The 21,760-nt window shown below is 40.6% G+C and overlaps 1 protein-coding gene across 3 annotated transcripts in view; it reads left to right on the top strand.

Moving 5' to 3' along the window:
• The window catches only part of map3k15 (mitogen-activated protein kinase kinase kinase 15), a 72,112-nt gene extending 52,276 nt beyond the window's left edge, over positions 1–19,836 (top strand). Inside the window, exons 19-29 of one of the 3 annotated variants that reach the window (XM_034166072.1) lie at positions 7,560–7,717; positions 8,248–8,431; positions 9,332–9,509; positions 12,662–12,836; positions 12,930–13,115; positions 15,925–16,030; positions 16,256–16,496; positions 17,338–17,444; positions 17,566–17,678; positions 17,953–18,029; positions 18,807–19,836. In XM_034166072.1, the coding sequence (XP_034021963.1) occupies positions 7,560–7,717; positions 8,248–8,431; positions 9,332–9,509; positions 12,662–12,836; positions 12,930–13,115; positions 15,925–16,030; positions 16,256–16,496; positions 17,338–17,444; positions 17,566–17,678; positions 17,953–18,029; positions 18,807–18,891 (1,610 nt within the window). In that variant the 3' untranslated portion in view covers positions 18,892–19,836. Of the gene's footprint in view, positions 1–7,559; positions 7,718–8,247; positions 8,432–9,331; positions 9,510–12,661; positions 12,837–12,929; positions 13,116–15,924; positions 16,031–16,255; positions 16,497–17,337; positions 17,451–17,565; positions 17,679–17,952; positions 18,030–18,806 lie in introns of those variants that run through there. The other 2 variants (XM_034166063.1, XM_034166079.1) reach the window with 2 other exon arrangements.
• The last annotated feature ends 1,924 nt before the right edge of the window (positions 19,837–21,760 follow it).

Here is a 21,760-nt window from a genome sequence, read left to right as displayed (position 1 = left end):
AGGAGCAGAGAGAAGATATTTTCTGCCCCTTTTTACAATACAATCTTTCAATATCCAGCGTCATTATTCGACATTATTTAACAGATTGTATTTCTTTAACTTGTCACATACCACTGACTTATTTCATAATTATGACCATTATTTAATAGATTACATCTCTGACAGGTTACATTTTTAAACTTAAAACATTTTAAACATTATTAACAAATTACCTTTTTGACTTCCTTACAGCCCACTGACTTATTTCATAGTTTCATACTTACTTAATACATCTAGTTTAATACTTTTTTTTAATAATTTAAGCGACCTTAATTCTTTAATTTCTTTGTTGAGATTGTTCCATAATTTTACACCATTTACTGCAATACTCTGTTCCTTTACTTTGGTTCTGTATCTTGGTTTTCTAAAGACTTCTATTCCTTTCAATTTATAACTACTTACTCTTTTCTCAAACATATTTTGAATGTTTGTTGGTAAAGCATTTTTATTAGCTTGGTACATTGTAATATTTTCAAATCGACCAAATCATGAAATTTAAGTACCCTATACTTAATGAAGTTAAGTTGTCCTTCTGGAAGGTTCTCCTCTCTCCACAGAGGAATGCTGGAGCTCTGACAGAGTGACCTTTGGGTTCTTGGTCACCTCCCTGCCTAAGGCCCTTCTCAGACGATTGCTCAGTTTAGTCTGGGTGGCCAGCTCCAGGAAGAGTCCTGCTGGACTTACAGATGATGGGACCTTGCAAGCAGCAGGAATGTTTCTGTACCTTTCCCCAGATTTGTGCCTCAAGACAGTCCTGTCTCGGAGGTCTGCAGACAATTCCCTACTGAATTTACCCCAGATGGACTCCAATTAAGCTGCAGAAACATCTCAAAGATGATCATTGGAAACAGGATGCACTTGAGCGCAGTTTTGAGCTTTATGACAAAGACTGTGAATACTTATGTACATGTGATTTCTTAGTTTTTTTTTTTTATTTTAAAAGAAAAATCACATTGTCATTATGGGCTATTGTGTGTAGAATTTTGAGGAAAAAAAATATTAATTCATTTTGGAACAAGGCTGTAACATAACAAAATGTGGAAAAAAATGAAGTGCTGTGAATACTTTCTGGATGCACCGTACAGTTTACCTTTGGTGAACTTCTGCCTGTGAATCAGCGCCAGCATCTAATTGGAAACTATGTCAATGCTCCTGAAGGCAGCCGGGCGTGTCTCACAGTCCTGCATGTCACTGGAGTGCACGCTGCTCCAAAACCAACCAGTTCAGTTTTTCAGGCCATGCTAATTAATGCAGGACTGGAAAGTACAAATACATTCACATCAAGGAGTTGGCAGCTGGCTCGTGAGAAAACAGCGAGCCTGTTCACTTCAGCAGTTCGGTGAGATAATTTCTGAGCTTTAAATTTTATTTGTATGTGTTGATGTCGGCGTCAGCTCCGTCCTGACAGCAGCAGCTGACTGTCAGCACGTGTAAATTAAATGAGCACAGCCCAGACTTCCAGTCCTGGTCAGAATTATTCACACGACTATATTTTCAGCACAGACGTTAAAATATATTCCAAAAGTATTAGAAATAAACCAATTTGTGTAATTAGAATAGCAGCTAATAATTATCTTCATGATCACTATACTGATTGGTTAGTTTCTTGATTAATCAATTAGTATTTAGGTTCATAACATGTCAGAAAATGGTGAAAAATGTCGACTATTATTTTCCAGAACCAAAGATGATGCCTTCAGATGCCTTGTTTTGTCCACGACCCCGACTTATTCAGCTTACTGCCAGATAGGAGTAAAGAAACTCATAAAATAAACCAGACAATATTTACATTTAATAAATTGAAATCAAAGAATTTGGATATTTAAAAAAATTATTTACTCAGAATGGTTATCTGATTATCAGCATACTTATTGTGTAATTTAATAGTCCATAAATAATCAATTAATTGATTAATCATTGCATTTCCATATTAGAATAGTTCATAAAATGTGTAACGTTATTGAACAACAAAGCAAGAAATAAAAAAAATATATTTACATAAAATTAATTTGTGACAGTTATTGGGCACACTTTATAACTTTTTCAGTAAATCATCACTTTTACAAGTCACTGAACATGTTAAAAAATACAAACTGTGTGGTATTTGTACGGTAAAGCAGTCTATAGTAGGCAGTTCTCAAAAACTAAAGGTACCTTGACACTTGCACAAATTTGATCCACGCACTGGCATGCAGTCTGCTGTGCCAGAGGGTAAACTCGTTGTAAACTCATTGTAAACAGGTGTGTGAAAGTGGGCAAAGAAAATTTAGAAATGTTCAAAATCTCTGTCACGCATTAATTTTGTGAACTACACGTGAACATCGTGCAAACAATTCGAAAACACTGTGTGTCACTGTGTGTCACTGTGAGTCACTGCGTCAGCGCTGCGCAGCTCATCTGAACGATTATGATGAGATGTTAAATCTATAATAAACATAATTTTACAGATAGTCATAAGAAGGAATGACAGTGCAACTGTTTGACCAAGTTGTTACAATATAAATATTACAAATAATTACCTTTGAGGTGCTTCCAAATGCGTTCTCCACATCATGAGGTGCACAAAAATGGCTGCAGCTGTAGAAAATTCTCTGTGATTCTGGAGTGATTAGAGGTGGTTTCATCAGCCAATTTCTGAGAGCAAATGATTAATGATTTTATATACGCAGTGTCCAGTGGCACAAAGCGCAGCATCCAGGAAAACACAGCGAGTGGCATTGGGACACTCGCTGTGCGGTGCAGGGGTTAAATGGTTGCAAGTGTCAAGGTGCCACTGTACAAGTGAGGGAAGCCACCAAGACAGTTTTGAAGGGATTACAGGCTTCTGTGGCCGTGATTGGAGAAACTGCACATAATGGGCCTCATGTATCAATGTTGCGCACTTGTGGCGTAAATTTACGGTGTAAACTTGAAATACACCAAAGTCGCCGTGACATGTATCAAGCAGTGCGCACCTGCCCATTTCTGGCGTACGCCTGACGTGAGCTTGATAAATGCGGCAGGTGGAAATGATCGTAATTATAATAAACACGCCCATAAATATTCAGACTCCGCGTCAGACACACCCTCATTTTACGACATGGAAGACGGGAAGACGGCAATGAAAAAGAACTCCACCAATCACGACGCGTGCCAATAGAGTGTCAAAGGCGGCCGTCGTATTAATTGTTTTGTAGTATAATCAAAAAAGTGTTACAGTGGTCCCTCGTTTATCGCGGGAGTTACGTTCTAAAAAATAGCCCGTAATGCACGAAACCGCGACGTAGTCAGCGTTATTTTTTACAATTATTATAGAAGTTTCAAAGCTGTAAAACCCCTCATTACACAGTTTATACACTTTCTCAATCAGGCATGAACATTTTCTCACTTTTCTCTCGTGTGTAAACACTCTCAAAGTTCAAACCTTAGTAGGAAAATAATACCAAACTGTTTTCAGGCCCAAACATTTGTTTGAGAAATAAAAATAGAATGTTTTCCTATAAATAATTATGATGGCATTTAGAACTAACGAAGTAATTTTAACGATCAACGAACGAGGTCGGACACATAAGAAATTATTAATAGTAACTGACCAGTATGTCACAGATCGGGCCTCTGCGTCCTGACGCCGCACCTTTTCCACTCACATCTCGCTGCAGCAGGTGTCTGTGTCCGTGTGACAAACACAGTTAGGAGTAGTTGTTGGCGCTCTTTTCTCTTCTGGGCAACACGATTCTTATAAACAGATACACAGAACACTGTAAAAAAAAAAAAAGGCATGCAAAATTGGACTAAAAACTCTGCGAGACTCCGAGGCCACGACAGGTGAACGGCGTTATAGCGAGGGACCACTGTATTCTCTTTTCACTTGTCAATAATTCTTGACGTGGATATTTGCTCACTCAATTAATAAGACACGCCTAATCTGTCAGATTTCTTTATTTTTTAAATGTATTTCTGTATTTATTTTATTGTGACAACCGAATGGAGACGACAAAACCTGGTTGCAGCACAGGCGAATTAAGGGAATGACGAAACTACAGTTGTTATTATCAATTTCATTGTCTAAAACGATCACACCACATGAAGTTAAGCTCAGAGCTGCTCTGGCTCCAGGCTCGAAGTCTGGAGAAAAAGGCGAGCAGCGCTGTCTTTGCAGTCAGCTCTGTGGCCACGGATCGTGCTCCATAACAATCCCGCAAAGGTGGGATTTGTATTGATTATTATGTAGTATAATCAGGAAAGTGTTATTTATGTAACATATGCATTGATTTGTATAATGGCACTGTTTATCATGTTGATCATTTTCATTTTTATGCGGATTCCAGCACTGGTTCATTTTGGTGTATAATTTACGCCACCTCTCGACCTGGTGTATATTTTCAGCACAACGTACGCCAACGACCACATTGATAAATGCCAAGTAGCGCAGCCTTTTTGGCGTACACCCCATATACGCTCAAATATCGCCGTACGCAACGTTGATACATGAGGCCCAATGTAACTTTTGTTTGTTGTATCACCAATAACACGGTTTCATGGTGGAGTCGTGGAACAGAGGAGGATTTTCAGGCACGGTTTGCCAGAAGGCACATGGGAGGCTTGAGCCTGGATTTGCAGTATTATCTCCTGTGAAAGTCCTTCTCTGTAGTCGCTCTGTATGAAGTGGATAAAGAGGGCCAGTAAAGTGCACACGTCACTCTCACCCCATCTGCCAAAGGGCTCTCGTACACTCAGACAGCGGGTCAGTCTAAGTGTTCACTCCATGAACATAGAGATGCTGTAAGCTCAGACCGTGAGTGCACCGAGCCTCGAAATGTCGAGAGCTCCTCTCAGCCTCTATGGAAACACTCAGACATGCAAATGGGTGTGCACACGCAGGTATACGCATTTATCGGCCATCTGGCCTTCTCCAGCAGCCGGTGAGGTGTGTAATTAAATTAGCTCATCAAGCGCAGGCAGAAGAGTGTTTGCCTTTTATTACCAGGTGTGTGTGTGTCTTGATCTGGTCTCCTCTGCCCCTCAGATGACTCATTTTATTTTGAGTTCCCTCTCTCATTTCTTTTTATTTTTTTTAAACATCTGCATGTTGACCACAGCTCAAATGCCAAATCTGCTCAGAATGACCGCACTGCCAGCAGATAAAATTTCGTCAGCAAAAATATAAATGCAACCCTTTTGTTTTGTTTTGTTTATCTCACATTTTTCATGGATTAAAAGAAAACGTAAGATTTCTTCTTTGCACACAAAAAAGATCATCCACCTGGCAGCTTTTGTTTTATCAGGATGCTGATTAAACAGTGTGATTATTGCACATATGTTCATTGGGCTGCTCACAGTAGAAGCCCACTGTAAAATTTGCAGTTTAGACATTACACGATACAATCCCACAGGTGTCACAACTTTTGAGGGAGTGTGCAGTTTGCATGCTGAACTGAATGGTCATTTCGCTACCGTAAACCACCTCAATGGAGAATTTGTCAGTACATCCAGTTGTCCTCACAACTGCCGGCCGTGTGTGACCACGTCAGCCCACATCAGGCTTCTTCACCTGATTTTTTTCCAAGACTTTTTCATTCCAAAGCACATCTGTGCTGTTATCTTGCTGTTTAATCAGCACTTTGACATGGCACACTTGCCACCTGGTTGGATTTTTTTGGTCTCACTAACACGGATTTTAACAAATTTGTGAAGAAAATTCAAGAAATAAGCTTTTGTGTGCATTTAGGAGAAGCCTTGGTACCTTTTACTTCAACTCATTAAAAATGGGAATGAAAACAAAAGTGTTGCATTTATATTTTTGTTGAGTATATTGAGACAAAACAAATAAAATATTAAGCTCATGCTATGTTAGCCATAGTAGTCAGTCAGTGTTCGCTAAGTGAGGAACCAATCATCTTACACAAACATCTCATACTATAATGATTGAAGCGGGGGTGGTGGCCAAGTGGTTAATGCGCTTGGTTTCAGTGCAGAAGGTTCCGGGTTCAAATCCCACCCCTGCCACATTTCTCCATGTAATGTGGAGTTGTGTCAGGAAGGGCATCCGGCATAAAACCTGTGTCAATTCAACATGCAGATCCACCTTGGATTTGCTGTGGTGACCCCGAGTGCAAAACAAGGGACTTACTTTTACTATAATGATTGTAGCGTATGCATTACCCTACTCAGACACATGCACAGCCCCCCCCCCCCCCCCAACATACACAACTTCCTCACACACACAACCCCCCACACATGCACATAGTGCTCTGGCCTATGGATGTTTCTTTATTTCTTTTTTGTCACAAATGCAGTGAAAAACATTCAGTAAAATTCTAAAAGGGGTTGTAGTTGAATAGTTCCAGATGAACACAAATGATCAAGATTCATTGGGCCTCATGTATCAATGTTGTGCGCTTGTGGCGTAAATTTCCGGTTTAAATTTGAAGTACACCAAAGTTGCTGTGACATGTATCAAGCAGTGCGCACCTGCCCACTTCCGGCGTACGCCCGACGTGACCTTGATAAATGCAGCGGGTAAAAACAATCGTAATTATAATGAACACGCCCATAAATATTCAGACTCCGCTTCAGACACACCCTCATTTCACGACATGGAAGCCAGGAAGATGGCAAAGAAAAAGAACTTCACCAATCACGATGCGTGCCAATAGAGTGTCAAAAGCAGCCGTCGTATTAATTGTTTTGTAGTATAATCAAAAAAGTGTTACAGTGGTCCCTCGTTTATCGCGGGAGTTATTCTCTTTTCACGTCAATAATTCTTGACGTGGATATTTGCTCGCTCAATTAATAAGACACGCCTTATTTTTCAGATTTCTTTAATTTTTTTAATTTATTTCTTTATTTATTTTATGTTAACAAACGAATGGAGAAAACAAAACCTGATTGCAGCACGGGCGAAGGGAATGACAACACTACAGTTGTAATTATGAATTTCATAGTCTAAAACGATCACACCACATAAAGTTAAGCTCAGCGCTGCTCTGGCTCCAGGCTCGAAGTCTGGAGAAAAAGGCGAGCAGCGCTTTCTTTGCAGTCAGCGCTGTGGCCACGGATCGTGCTCCATAGACCAACAAAAGCGGGATTTGTATTGATTATTACGTAGTATAAACAGGAAAGTGTTATTTATGTAACATATGCATTGATTTGTATAATGGCACTGTTTATCATGTTGATCATTTTCATTTTTATGTGGATTCCAGTGCTGGTTCATTTTGGTGTATAATTTACACCACCTCTCGACTTGGTGTATATTTTCAGCGCACCGTACACCAACGACCACATTGATAAATGCCAAGTAGCGCAGCCATTTTGGCGTACACCCCATATACGCTCAAATATCGCTGTACACAACGATGATACATGAGGCCCATTGTGCGTCTTGTGGACTGTTGAAGTAGCAGGTTATGTCTGGTCAGTTCTCGGACTATACGCTGGTGCCTTTCGTCACAGTGTTTAACACACTATGGAACCTTGGACCCTGGAAGATTTGTTTCCTTAATATTTTCTCAGGTTATTGTCTACTTCTGTATGTTCAGGTACTCTGCAGTACATGGCTCCTGAAATCATTGATAAGGGCCCTCGGGGTTACGGGGCCCCAGCTGACATCTGGTCTTTGGGATGTACCATCATAGAAATGGCCACTGGGAAACCTCCCTTTCACGAGCTGGGGGAACCGCAGGCGGCCATGTTTAAGGTAGGAAGCTGGTAGATTTTGAAGAAAAACTGCAAACAGAGGTGATTATTTTTCTAAAATGTCATCACATCTTGTTCGGCATGTTGATTTTTTTTTTTTTTGTAACAGCGGTAGAAAACAGTCACAACTCACACAACCCCACAGAAAGGATTTTGTATACATGTAGCCCAAGCAGACGCTTCTTCGATCTCTCTCGGTCTCTCTCAGAATATGAAGTTTATTAGTTTGTGTCATTTTCTAAAACTAGACCTGGTGGCTACCAAGGTTGCCGCTACTTGTTCCAAACTTTTAATGAGTAACCGAGCCGGAGTGATGTTTAAAAGGTAAAAACTGTGGCTGTGCAAAAGTCCACGTTCTGTAATTATGTTAACATTATTTTTAGGATTCTTCCAGTTTTTGTGACCAAAACACTTTTTTATTGTTTGCTGTTGTGCCAAAACGTCTTTTTTCATGTTCGTTGTCCCCGTTTAAGTGAGTCACCACCCGTCTTTGTGTCACAGAGTTTGATGTTGTGTACACGCCGGTTACAGGTGGGAATGTTTAAGATCCATCCAGAGATCCCCGAGTCCTTGTCGGTGGAGGCCAAGTCCTTCATTTTGCGCTGCTTTGAGCCAGACCCTCACAAGAGAGCCATCGCCTCAGACCTGCTCAGAGACATGTTTGTCAAACACACCACCAAGGGCAAGAAGAGCAAAATCGCCTTCAAATCATCAGGTTAAACATCATCAGCAACACAACTTTTAAATCTGGCATCTGTACACCAACACAATGGAGATGAAATGAAACAATCAATATGTTCTTGTTGTGTCGACTTTCAGCTTTAATTCAAGGGGTTTAACAAGAAAGTCACTTTAATATTGTAGGAATTAGAGCTATTTTTTTTATACACAGTCCCTCCATTTTTATAGGCCATAAGTGATTGGACAAATTAAATTTAATGCAGTTGATCACTTTTACAGCCAGTTTTGTTTAGGAAAGCCAGAGGTTGGATACATGAACATTTCCAAGTTTCTGAATATGCCTTGAACTATGGTACTGTATGGTAAATTTGTCCTGATTAGGCAGTTCTGAAACACTCAGTAAATGTGTAGGAAGGTGACAAATGAGGGAAGCCACCAAGACACCCTTGACAACTCCAAAGGCTTCTATGACTGTGATTGGACAAAACGATTCACAATGCAACTTTTGCCTGTTGTACCACCAGTCACAGCTTGATGGTGGAATGGCACAGAAGGATTTTCATAGAAGAAATCCAATCAAACATAGGCTTGGTTCTCCCACACGCCTTCTGGCATACTGTCGCTAAAATTTCACAACTTCTTTTGAAGAGAATTCTTCTCTGTGCCACTCCACCTTGTAGCTGTATAACTGGTACTGGTATTGTACTTTGCACAACCTCAGGGTTGTATGGTTTTCTTGGTGGCTTTCCTCACTTGTCACCTTTTGGTAAATAACATAGTAAATTTTGAGATAACTATCCTTCACAGTTTTTCTGAACAGATTCAGACTTACAGTAGCTGTGGCAAACAGAAAATATTGATGCCCAAAAGCATATTTTCTGTGAAGATGTGGCATTTTGCACATGTGAGATTTCTGGTTGTTATGTTGGGTCAGACTGCGTCCAGAGCTTTTGCCTGCCGGTGCAGTTGCAGTGCGAGGCGGCAGGGAGCAGCAGCAGCGAGCACGGCTCCGTCAGCCCGGACTGTGACTCCAAACACGACATGTTCTTCCAGAAGAAGAAAAGCTCTGGATCCGAAAACCTGCTTAAACCGCAAAACTCCAGTTACCTGAGGTTTGTTCTTAACATCAGTTCAGCTTTTCCTCAAAGGTGATCTTTGAAAAGTCAAAGTGTTTATTGTGGCAAACAATTTCTTTGATGCACAAGAGGTTTTTATTCCTCACAGGCCTCAGTTGTGTCTGTGTGTTGAAGGAAAATTACATTCAGTTTTCACAGGATTCCAGATCTGACACATTATTTCCATTATACAGATTTTTGGAAATGAGACATTTGAACTTGACATGAGAAGCTCTGATGTCCAAATGATCTCATTTGTCTCACTTGTAAGATTTTAACTGAATTGTTCTGTAAAAAACAAAACATTTACTGATTCCCAACACTGTCCACAGAGCTGCAGTGATCAATGACATGAAACACCAGCAGGCAGAAGATAAGAATAATAAAAATAAGTACAACCAACACAAACATCAGTAGTGGCACCATCACCTCGTCCCCAAAAGCAAAGAGCACATTGCCACCATAGACACTCCAGGAGGCCTGCAAAAGTTTGAATAACGTGCATTAGGCATGTGAATATCATCACTGACACCGATTCAATACACACCTCGATACACTACCAGTCATACGATACATACAGCGATACAGATGCAATACAATTCACCCCCGGTTCCTGATTCAATGCGATTTATGTATTTGATGGCGGTTCATTTCCTCACAGTGCGATACGATGCAATTCAACACGATGTAAAGAAATTATACCAAAAAATTAAATAGAAAATAAGAAGCTGCAATTCAGTATGGTATTATGGTATTCTTCTTCTTCTGATTCTACTAGAGGCAGAGGATTTGTTTTACTCCTTATGAGCAGCAAATTTCCCAGATTCAGCATTAAGGAACAAGAATCGGTTCCCTTATATTTGGAACCTGTTTGATCACACTGTCAGAACTTAAACAGTAAAGCAGCGTCACTCTCAATGAATGACTTAAAGTGAGTCACTTGCTGACAGAGTACCGCATTAGCAAAAGTAATTTGAGATACTTTCTTACCAGTTTTGCTGAGTTAGGGGCCGCAGCGGCAGCCACGTCATTCTTTCCAAAGGACCTGCATCTTGTCAAGTTTCCCATCTTTTAAAAAAAGCCAAAATAATTCCAAACGCCTAATTTAAACGTTTTAGGTGCGTCAGAATCGTCTACAACTGCTTGCGCCATTGTCGCGGGCCTCCATTTTGAAATATATTTGTGCGGTAAAAATGTGCTTTCAGGCTTGTGTCCGTGGTGCGTTCAGTGTGCATAGGAAAAAATCGGTGCAAGCATCGCAGTTTCATCCGTCAGTTGAATGGATCTCTGGAGTAGACCTGTTCAAAATGTCAAATGTTACAAAATGTTTTGGGCCACATGTTGTTCTTGTTCCATCTGTGCCAAATTTTATTGTAATCGGACATTGTTTAGGGGTCCCCCCACAAAGCAACAATTTTACCCAAACAAGCAATGTAGTAATCCATTAATTCCAGTAATGTTCTCCTCTGGGTGACCAATCAATCACCACTTTTTGCGATTGGAAGCCATCACATGTACCTGTAAAAGAAAAATAATGGCATCAGAGTCTTCTCCTGTTACGGTGATGTCTTGCCAGCGGAGGGAGAGGAAAATGTGTCACTCTGGGGGGCCTCTAAATCTTATCTGGTTGAGTTCAAATTTGGTTTGCACCTATAAAACCCCAAGTGGAACAAAAACAACATGTGGCCCGAAGTCTCTCGCAACTTTTATTTTTTCACTATATAACATGAACAGCCCTACTCTAGAGTTCATTTAGTGTGTTTGCAATCAATATTGTATAACTTATTGATTTTCAGCCATCAAGCCGACCCCCCCCATCAGGCCTGTGCAAAATGCAGAATTGATTTGAAAATAAATTTAATTCTAATTATTAGTTGAGTTAACAGGGTTTTAAAAGGAATAACTTTGGACCATGTATCATGCTTAGTTATCATGTTACAGGGTAACATAGGTCACATGTCATAGAATCCAATGGACGTTGACCTTGTTTGTCTTTACTTTGGAGACCAAACATTCAACACAGTCAAAACTATTCCATTTATTAATCATATTAGCTCAACCAATAATTTGCATCACTTTTTACCAATATTGAAGGAACTTTAATTTTTGACCGCTGTACAAACTGAAACTGACCTTTGTCACCATTTTTGCTGTTTTTACCCCATAACTCTATAACATTCAGTCATAGATGGTCCAAACTACACCTTCGTTATGACCAGACAAATAATGTGGTATAGTTTTCAATATGATTGCAAAATCTTTTAATTTTGACCCCTGTGTAATTCTTCAGTTGACCTATTGAAAATTCAAAAGAGTAATGTCTAAAGAGTATTTGTGCTGATTTTGGTGCTTGTGTCACCATTTGCAGGATTGTTTCAGTTATCCGCTGTACTACTAGCGCTCTGGAACAGTTCCCCCCCAATGATTGAAAATGTACCACCCTGCAAGAATGCCCACCAATGAACCGATTCCGCAGCACTCGTCTATTTCATGAAGCAGGTTCCACAGCCACTCAAACCCACCCACTTTGCAAATCCAACCCAAGAAAACCCCTGAAGCCACAAAAGCGCTGCATTCCACTACAGCCGCCAGACCCAGGCATCCATTACATTTTGTCCAAGGATGCAGACGGGTCAGAGTGACTGGGAATCGATCGGCGGGACTCCCAGATGGACTGGGAGTCCATCTTGTGTCCCTTTGAGCTACCTGAGGGGGTCCACTGTTAGCCATAAAGGTTCTGACATCACCAGCAATGGAACATTGCTAATCCGTGTGCTTTGTTCTCTGCCAAAGATGTGAATGAATGTGTGAGTGCAAGTGGCAGGTGGCATTATTGTGCTCCCAGCATGCCCCACTGCCTTTTGTGACATGGATATAATGAGGTCTGGTTGTTTTTACAAGCGTCAGCTGTCGCTTGAGCATGCACCCACCGGGTCATGCGTGTCCGTACGTGCGCAGACACACACGTGTGTAGGTGCGTGCTCGCCCCGCTGTTCTGACTTTGCACTTTCCTGGACACACAGCGTAGCCAGGAGAGGTTTGTATCTGCAAACAGACTGAGGACAGCGTAACGTGGTTGTAAATCAGTTGTGCACGCTGCAGTTTGTTTTATGTTCCTCTTCATCACCCCGTGTGTGTGCGGGTCGCAGTGTTCCTGATGAGGGCTTGGTGTCCGAGGACCGCAGCACTACTCCCTCCCCTGAGGACAGGGATGGCGGCCTGTTCCTGCTCAAGAAGGACAGCGAGAGGCGGGCCATTCTGTACAAGGTCCTCAATGAAGACCAGGAGAAAGTCATCTCCAACCTGAAGGAGAACCACATCCAGGTGCCTGCACAGCTCCATTAGCGCCGCAGCAGCTAACCCGTCTTCTCATTTTGGGATGAATCCTAAACTTAATGTTAAAATGTGCATATTTAGGGCAGCGAGGAGCTCCAGCTGTCTGTCGAGCACATCAAGCAGATCATCTGCATCCTTCGAGACTTCATCCATTCCCCAGAGAGGCGTGTTATGGCCGCCACCATCTCCAAGCTCAAGCTGGATCTGGACTTCGATTCCACCTCCATTAACCAAATCCAGTTGGTGCTCTTTGGGTTCCAGGACTCGGTACTGACACACAACAGATCTGAACAGAGACCTTTTGGCCCAACTAAATAAAGTGCTTCAGTTGGTCTCGTGCAAATGAATTAGGTTGATGCAAAACAGGTAAATTTTACATCAACTTGTTAAGATAATTTGGACATAGTTAATTAATTTGAGTGTTGCCAACTGAAGAACATTGATTAGGTTTCCTCTTTTTTCAGTGTAACAGCAACAAAATACATGACAGGTACATGAGTTATATGTATTATATTTCCAGACATGTTGGAATCAACAACAAAATCATTCATTACTGGATCTTGACAAGCTGCAAGCAGATGAAGACAAGCTACACTGTCCTCATAATAGTCATTAAGCACAAGGAAAGTCATTATGGAATGTCCACCAAAGAGCTAAATACTCCATCTTGCAGTACTACAGTCCCAAATCAGAAAAAGTCGGGATGGTATTGATTGATAATGCAAATTCAAAACAATAACAAAAACTCAGTGATCCTTCCATTCACGTTGACTTTTATTTCACTGCAAACAGTATGAGCACAAGATGTTTCATGTTTCGTGTGGTCAGCTTCATTTAATTTGTTAATATATATTTCAGATGGGACGGGAGCAATTTAGGGCTCGTAATTCATTCATTCATTTTCTATACCCGCTTAGTCTAATCACGTGTCACGGGGGGCTGGAGCCTATCTCAGCAGTCATAGGGCATGAGATGGGGTACACCCTAGACAGGACGCCAGTCTATCTATCACAGGGCAGGGCTAGTAATGAGTTAAAAAAATTAAATACAGATATTATTTTTTACAGGCGATGTCAACATGTGATTGTAACTATGATTTGGCACAAAGCAGTTTCCACAAAAGGCTGGGTATCTGAGGAGCAAAGATGGACAGATGATCTCCAGTTTGCCAACAGATGTGTGAGAAAATTATTGAAGTCTTTAAAAACTATGTTCCTCAAAGAAAGAAAGGGAATGATTCAAGGAATCTGGAAGAATTTCTGTGCGTCAAAAGAAAGGGCACAAGTTGAGCACCTGTGATCTCCAATCCCTCAGACCATGCTGCATCAAGAACCATCATCCATCAATAGCTGATATAACCATATGGGCAAGGGATTGTTTTGGGAAACTATTGCCAAGCACTACAATACAGAGTTACATTCAGAAATGCTACTTAAAACTTTACTGTGCAATTAGAAGCCTCATGTTAACCCTGTACAGACGTTCCATCGAACTCTCTCGGCTTGGGGGTATCTGGGCTGGACTATCACACAGTGGAAAGGTGTATTGTGGTCAGATGAATCACTGGGCCAGATCTTTTTTATTTTATTTATTTTTATTTTTTTGGAAGAAATGGATGCTGTGTTCTCTGGACTGAAGACAAAAAGGACCATTTGGACTCTTATTATCAACAAGTCCAAAAGACAGGGTCTGTCATGGTATGGGGTTGTTAGTGCCCTTGGCAAAGAAAATTTACACTTCTGTGATGGCAGCATTAATGCAGACAAGTATATTGAGGTTTAAGAGAAACACAGTATGCTGCCTTCAAGTTGGCTTTTTTTTTTTTTTTCCAGGGCTGTCCTTGCATTTTTCAACAAAAATGCAAATCCACATTCTGCACACATTCCAAAGACATGTCTGTGGCAGAAGAGGATACGAGTATGGACTGGTCTGTCTGCAGTCCTGACCTGTCCTCAATAGGAAATATGTGGAGAATTTTGAAAGCAAAAATCCAACGAATCTGTACTGTTGCACATCTTAAGACAAAGTTTTGCAGGAAGAATGGGACAAAATAGCACCTAAAACACTTCATTGCTTTTATCCTCAATGACAACATTACAAAGTGGTAAATGTTTTAGTGTCCCAAGTTCTTTTGAAATGTGTTGCAGGGCTTAAATTTAGGAATGATGAATATTAACAAATGAAAAAAAGTTGATCAGAAAAAAAAAATGTCTTGGGTTCATACTGTCTGCAATGAAATAAAAGTCAAAATAAAAGAATCTCTACTTTATTTTTCTTTTCTTCTTTTCATTTTCCATGCTTTCCTAGCTTAGTCTGGTTTGGGGGTGTAATTTGATTTGTGTTTGTTTATAATATATATAAATTCTATATCGAGTAACCATGTTCCAGTCTATTCATTCAGCTGTACAACAGGATCTGCTGAAGAAACCCAATCAGGACTTTTATACTTGTGACTGAATCCTTTGACTTTTAAACTAGAAATGCTAATAAGAGTTCAGTCTGATTTTCTCGGCTGTCTGCTTGGGTTCCACAACATGATGCATCCATTTGAAAATCAAAGGGCACAAATCAACAAACGTACAGTATGTTACAAAATGTTACAAAAATGGTTGAATATTATATTGAAATAGTCCCATGTGATGATTTCAACACTTGATTATTCTATAAATTCTAAGTATTTATAAATTTTTCCATTCCCAGAAAATGCTGTGATCCAGCAAGGTTTGGGCACTGCTGGCCTTTTACGATTATTTTAATCAACTTAAAACTTAAGTTGCTGCCTCAAAATCAATCAGATTGATCTGGTTACTATGATTAAACTGTCAGTTGGAAATTTTCATGTCAATGATCCGACTCACAAACCCTGAGTTTGCATGATGATAAATCATGAAATTCAACTGAAATTTCATAATTCATTAAGTAAAATTAAATTAAAGAAATAACCTGCTATGATTTATTGACTGTATCCTGTGATTAGAAAATAGTTCTTCTTTAAAATGACAATTTATTTGTGTTGTGTTTGGTCCTCTTGCATGTCATTAAGGACAGAAAATGTGTCTTCAACTGATGCTTTCAGGTGAACAAGGTTCTGAGGAACCACCACATCAAACCTCACTGGATGTTTGCGATGGATAACATCATTCGCCGAGCCGTGCAGGCTGCCATCACCATCCTCATACCAGGTGTGTGTGTGTGTGTGGGTGGGGGCATTAAGGTCATCAGTGGGCGCATGAAAATTATCTTCTTATTGCTCACTACTCCTTAATTCATGTGTTTGTCCGTGTTAGAGATAGAATTCATAAAACATAAAAGTGAAGGCCAAAAAAAAAAGTTATATGGAGTATGTCTTGTATACTTTATGCCTCACACAGTCATGTGACCTTTGAACTTTAAATGGCTGCCTTCAGAGCTGCAGACCCACTTTGGACCGGCGTCGGAGTGCGAGGGGGCAGAGAAAGAAGACGAGGTTGATGAGGAAGAGGCTGAGTTCAGCAACGTCTTAGTTCCTCCCACTGACCACTCCTGGGCGGCACATGACCATGTCACCGCCACAGTGAACCCCCTAAACCCCGCCCACTTGCAGGAGCATCAGCGCTCACATCACCCTCTGGGGATTCAGCTGGGACGACTCAAACAGGAGACCAGCCGGTATGTACAGACGGAACTGAGTAATGACGAGAGAGGAAATTCACCAAACAATACCAAGAAGGAATCCACCCCAGGCACGTGCACACTGTGTGCACAGAAGAACGTAATGACAAAGTGTCACTGTTAAAGCAGCTCTGACACCTGGCTCAGCTCGGCCAAGTCCAGAAAAGTTCAACCCGTTACCAGTTTTGAACTTGTTCAAAATGTTGGGGAGCTTGGTCAGACTCCCTGCTGCCACGGTTCAACTGGGGCTCAGCTCAGGATGCAACTCAGCATCCAGTTTTCACATTGAGCAAGGAAGAAGTTAATTTGATATAACACGAGATGATTTTTCCAGGAGTTGCACCATCCAGGCAGAACTCGGGCAGACGTGTGGGGAGTCCCACTGCGCTCCAGAAAAAGTGTCTGTTTAAAACTTTTGCCAAGTGGTGTGCCTGTGCTGGAGGAGTTGGTGCCAAATTTGTGAACATAAATTGAGAGAAATAAGATTTTTGTGTGCATAGAAGAAACCGTAGAACTTTTGACTTCAGTTTATGAAAAATGGGAACCAAACTAAAAGTATTGATTAATGAGGCTCTCTACACTCTTGAGATTGAGAAGTGCTGATCTGGTTTGTCGGGTCGCACCTGTCTGTTGACATTAATCCTGTCTGACATCGGCGCTGCAGCAAAATACAGGTTCTCTGCAACCATTCATGAAGTACTTCTTCTGCGAAGCTAGCAGGGCTCTAACAATAATGTCTGGTCCTGCATGAGAAATGTTTGTTTGTTTGTTTTTTTTGCTGTCCTCCTTTGTGCTGCCTATGATTTGAATCTTGCTGTAACTGTGGGTCCCCCTACAGGCTGCTGGAGGAGCTGCTCCACAAGGAGAAGGAGTACCAGCAGGTCCTGAAGGCCACGTTACAACAAAGAACACATGACCTGGAGCTCATCAAAGTCAAATGCAGACCACCAGGTAGCCAGTCTGATTGATGGAGTGATTGATTGATTGACAGTTGACAGGGATTCTATGTACTGTTTGTTTGTGCTGCTTTTCATCTGTCCTTCTGTGTTTTTTTTTTTTTTTTTTTCCTCAGACATTTCACCTCCCTCCATTTTCCATGTCCCAGCGGACCTCGAGCCAGACAGGAAACTTACTGATTGGCTGAAAGAGCAGGGGGCGGACCTGACCACAATAGATAAGGTTGCACATCTGCTTACTGATCGATTTGTTCACATGAATTAAGGATTTTATGAAGCTTTGGTTCTTTCAGCCTGAAATAGTTGCTGTTAAATTTTGGGTTGTATTTGATTAAAGTAGAAATAAGTTATTTTTAATATTAGATGGGCTTTTGGGATCTGGGTGGAGTTTAACTTTCTCTCACTGGTTATGGTGTTTTTTATTTCTGTTAAGTGGCGATGTAACGTAATCACTTCCAGTGTGTGTGTGTGTGTGTGTGTGTGTGCGCTGATCCTAGTTTGTGCTGGAGGAATACACACTGAATGACATTCTCAGTGATATCAGCAAAGATGACCTCCGCTGTCTACACCTACGGTAAAAAAACAAGGAAACTTAAAAGGCTGCTAAATGTTCATGTCTCAAAAAAGGGCAGATTTTTTTAATCACTTTTGCTATATTGATCATAGGAATATGAATGCTTCAAATTCTCAAAAAAGCTTGAATTTATGATATTAAAGACTTAATTGAACAACCAGATGGTGTTGCTATGCAGAATAAGTATTAGGTGTTGGAACAGTCCAGGCAGGGGTGATGGCCAAGTACTTAATGCCCTTGGTTTCTCTTTTCACCCCTGCCATGTTTCTCCATGTAATGTGGAGTTGCATCCGGCATAAAACGTGTGCCAATTCAACATGCAGATCCACCTTGGATCTGCTGTGGTGACCCTGAGTGAAAACAAGTCAGCAGGTGAAGGGACTTACTAGGTGTTGGAAGAGTCTGGACATTAAAAGCAGTAAAACAGCCGTTGGTGGTTCAGTTGTAATTCCAGTTTGAACTGCCAGATGGTGCTATGACACAGACAAACAACATACATGATTTAAAATGCTGTTTCTATCTTACAAACTGAACCATTGCGGAAGGCAATTTATGTTTGGTTTAACTCTGCCAGACCACCAGATGGCAGTGCTACACAGTATAGTACATTATTCTTACTCTATATATACAGTCTATGGTTTCAATGCAGTTTTAATAGTTATTTATTTTTACATTACATTGGTCTTCTTCTGTTGTTTTTTCCATCTTAAAGATCAACTACAGTTTTGCATTTTGATACCATCACAGGAGACAAATACTAACTGTTCTTTCTGTCAGGGGTGGAATGCTCTGCCGCATCTGGCGGGCGATCCAGCGGCACCGAGAGCGACCAAGGACCGACAAATGCACAGAAGACGCATGATGCAATAGATGGACTGCAAATGCGGAGGACTGTTTATTTTTTTGTTGTCGTATTTATTTCGGGAATACTTGCTTTTGTGAAATGTGAGCGTTTTACTTCATAAAACTCTCACATTTCACAAAAATGAGGAAATCAAGTGTTAAGGCGGCTGCATTCTTCGCCTGAGTAAACTCTTGACAGTGTGCGAGTCATCCTGTCATTGTGTAACACGTTCTGCAACGTTCTCCTTATGATCTGTGTTTTATTTTGTTGTTTCCTGTGCATACAAGCAGGACGTAATGTCAGTAGCCTTTGCTGTAATCCTGGTTTATTGATTCAGCTGCACTTTTGTACACTCAAAACGTGAGACTGACACAGCAAGCGAAATGTCGCAGTCTGAAAGTTACGAGATTTGGCGCGCCTTTTTGTCATCTGTCTCTCGGGCGAAGTATACAGCCAAGTTTGGGGCCAGGCAGTCACAGGTTGGGATGTAGATTTCAGAATTGGGGCTTGAAGCTTTTAATGTCGTGACTGTTCACAGGTTGTGGTGCTTCTGTTATGTGTCAATGTGGGCGCAATAAAAATACACATACATACCATAAATCAAATGTTACAGCCGTTAGCTAAAAATATTTAGCTGAACTGTGTTGTACGTGAGCGAACGAATGGAAGAATTTGCTAGCAAACAACCTCAACAAGCTGATGTTTGCGTTAGCGGTCCAGTCTGGCTAGCGTGGTGCGTTGTGGTACTGGCTGAGCTACACTAGCTAGCGTCACATTTCATCACATTTGAATTGGCGTATTTTCATGAGTATGTTGTGTTTTTTTTCCCCGGTTTGGGAGGTCCTGCAACTAATATACCAAAATGAATGAACTATTATCATGTAGGACAGGGGTGGGCAATTAATTTTTACAAGGGGCCACATAGGGAGCCTGAATTATGTCCGACGGCCACACCATGGATAACTCGGCTGTCTCCCATTACAAATTTTACAAAAAAATTACCTATTTAATAGCTTTTATAGGTAATATTTATTATTGTAATATGTAAATATTTAAATATACCTAAATAAACCTCTCTAATGATTTGCAACACACAAGCTTGACATTTTTAATATATGTAATAATAATCACAGACCTCATAAGGGCCAGGCAGGTGACATGCAAAGGGCCGCATGTGGCCCCCGGGCCGCAGTTTGCCCAGGTCTGATGTAGGACTAGAAGTCAAAACACTAAACAAAAAACTCTAAAAACCCAAATTAAAGAGCTCATACCCCCCAAAAAGGTGCCATTTATACTCCAGTGCAATTTATATATGGGTATTACACATTTTTTTAACAGGTGCGACTTTACACCAGAAAATATGGTGTACACAAAGAAGCATCGCAGTGGATTTTCTGATGCAAAAGCAACCGGGCGAATGTTTTTGTCTCAAAACACGCAAATTCACCGATTGCTGTGATTGCATTGGAATGTGTTTTTGTCCAAAGATTCCTTGTAAAACTTGCCCAGTGAGCGCCCCCTGCAGTGCCTTCTCAAGTCAGTCCAGATAGGACTGACCGGATCTTTGCTCACCTGTTGAGCTTGAGTCAAACCTGACCAAAGACTTGACCAAAGGGCTTTACTGCTTGCCCTACTCTAATAGTATATGAATTCACGTGTATCTGTGCCACAATATGTGCATGTCCCCAAAGGTGTTGCTGTGTTCTCGCATATACAGAAAAAGTTAAAACTCCAAAGCTATTTTTTTTTAAATAAAGAAATCTAAGCCTCCTTTCGGTTTGAAAGACAGATGTCTTACAGGACATTTGTCTATTATTCATTGATAAAATAATTGTAAAAACTGACTGAGTACAACCAGATCACCTCCACAAAATAAAAATGAGGTATTTGTAAAGGTGCAAACTAAGATGTTATTAATTTTACATATTTATATTAATATATAAATGTTCAGTATTTAGCAGTGTCTCTTTATTTTTTAAAGTTTAAAAACAAGTATTTAAGTTCTTCAAACGCTTAATTTTTTTCTTTTTCACAATTATGAATCATAGTCGACCCCCCCACCCCCCAAAAAATGAATAACTGAAAGTAGATGTACACAAAGTGACGTGAATGAATTTAAATGGTAATTCATGAAATAATTGATTATCTATTGTCAGTGTAATATGACCAAACTAAATGAACAGTCCAGCCATTCAGGTTTAGAAATCAGATAACTGGTGATAACTGATCGATTGCCAAAGGTTTCAGTTGAATGTAGCGTAAATACACCTTGATCTAAAATATTCAGTTGATGTCTGTGGAGATTCTCAGGCATGGTGGTCACAGTATTCAAGTAGGTTGAGTCCAGTCAACTGATGACGCTCAAATCTTCACATCAGTGACCCAACAGAAGGTAAATATTTGAGCCACTTGCTACTAGAACTTAGAACTGATGACACTTTTCTGAATGAAGAGTGAAACGTTTTCGTAGAACTAAACTCAACTCAACCTAACCTAACTCTAACCCTACTGCTAACGCTAACCCTACCATTAACGCTAACCCTGCCATTAACCCTACCCTTTACTTTAAACCTACCCATAAACTCTAACCCTACTACCATTTTTTTCTATTTTTTGCAGAAATTTCCTTGCTTTTTTTCATTTTTTTTTCTCTTCCCTCCTCATTGTACATCTCCCACCTTTGTTGATTTTTTCATTTCCTGTACATTTTATTTCTATCATACTAAATTGTGGTCTGATTTAACCTGATTGTCCTATTACATGATGTCTGACTGGATTCAGGTGCGTTATAAACGCCACTTCAAACCCCAGCCCCGACCCGACGGGGAGCTTTCTGATCGCGGCAGAGCCCGTGCACCTTTGACCCCGTGGAGGGGCCGAAACCCTA

Source organism: Thalassophryne amazonica, chromosome 1 (genome assembly GCF_902500255.1).
Source record: "Thalassophryne amazonica chromosome 1, fThaAma1.1, whole genome shotgun sequence".
In the NCBI taxonomy this organism is placed as follows: Eukaryota; Metazoa; Chordata; class Actinopteri; order Batrachoidiformes; family Batrachoididae; genus Thalassophryne; species Thalassophryne amazonica.
This window is presented reverse-complemented; position numbering and strand designations above follow the sequence as displayed.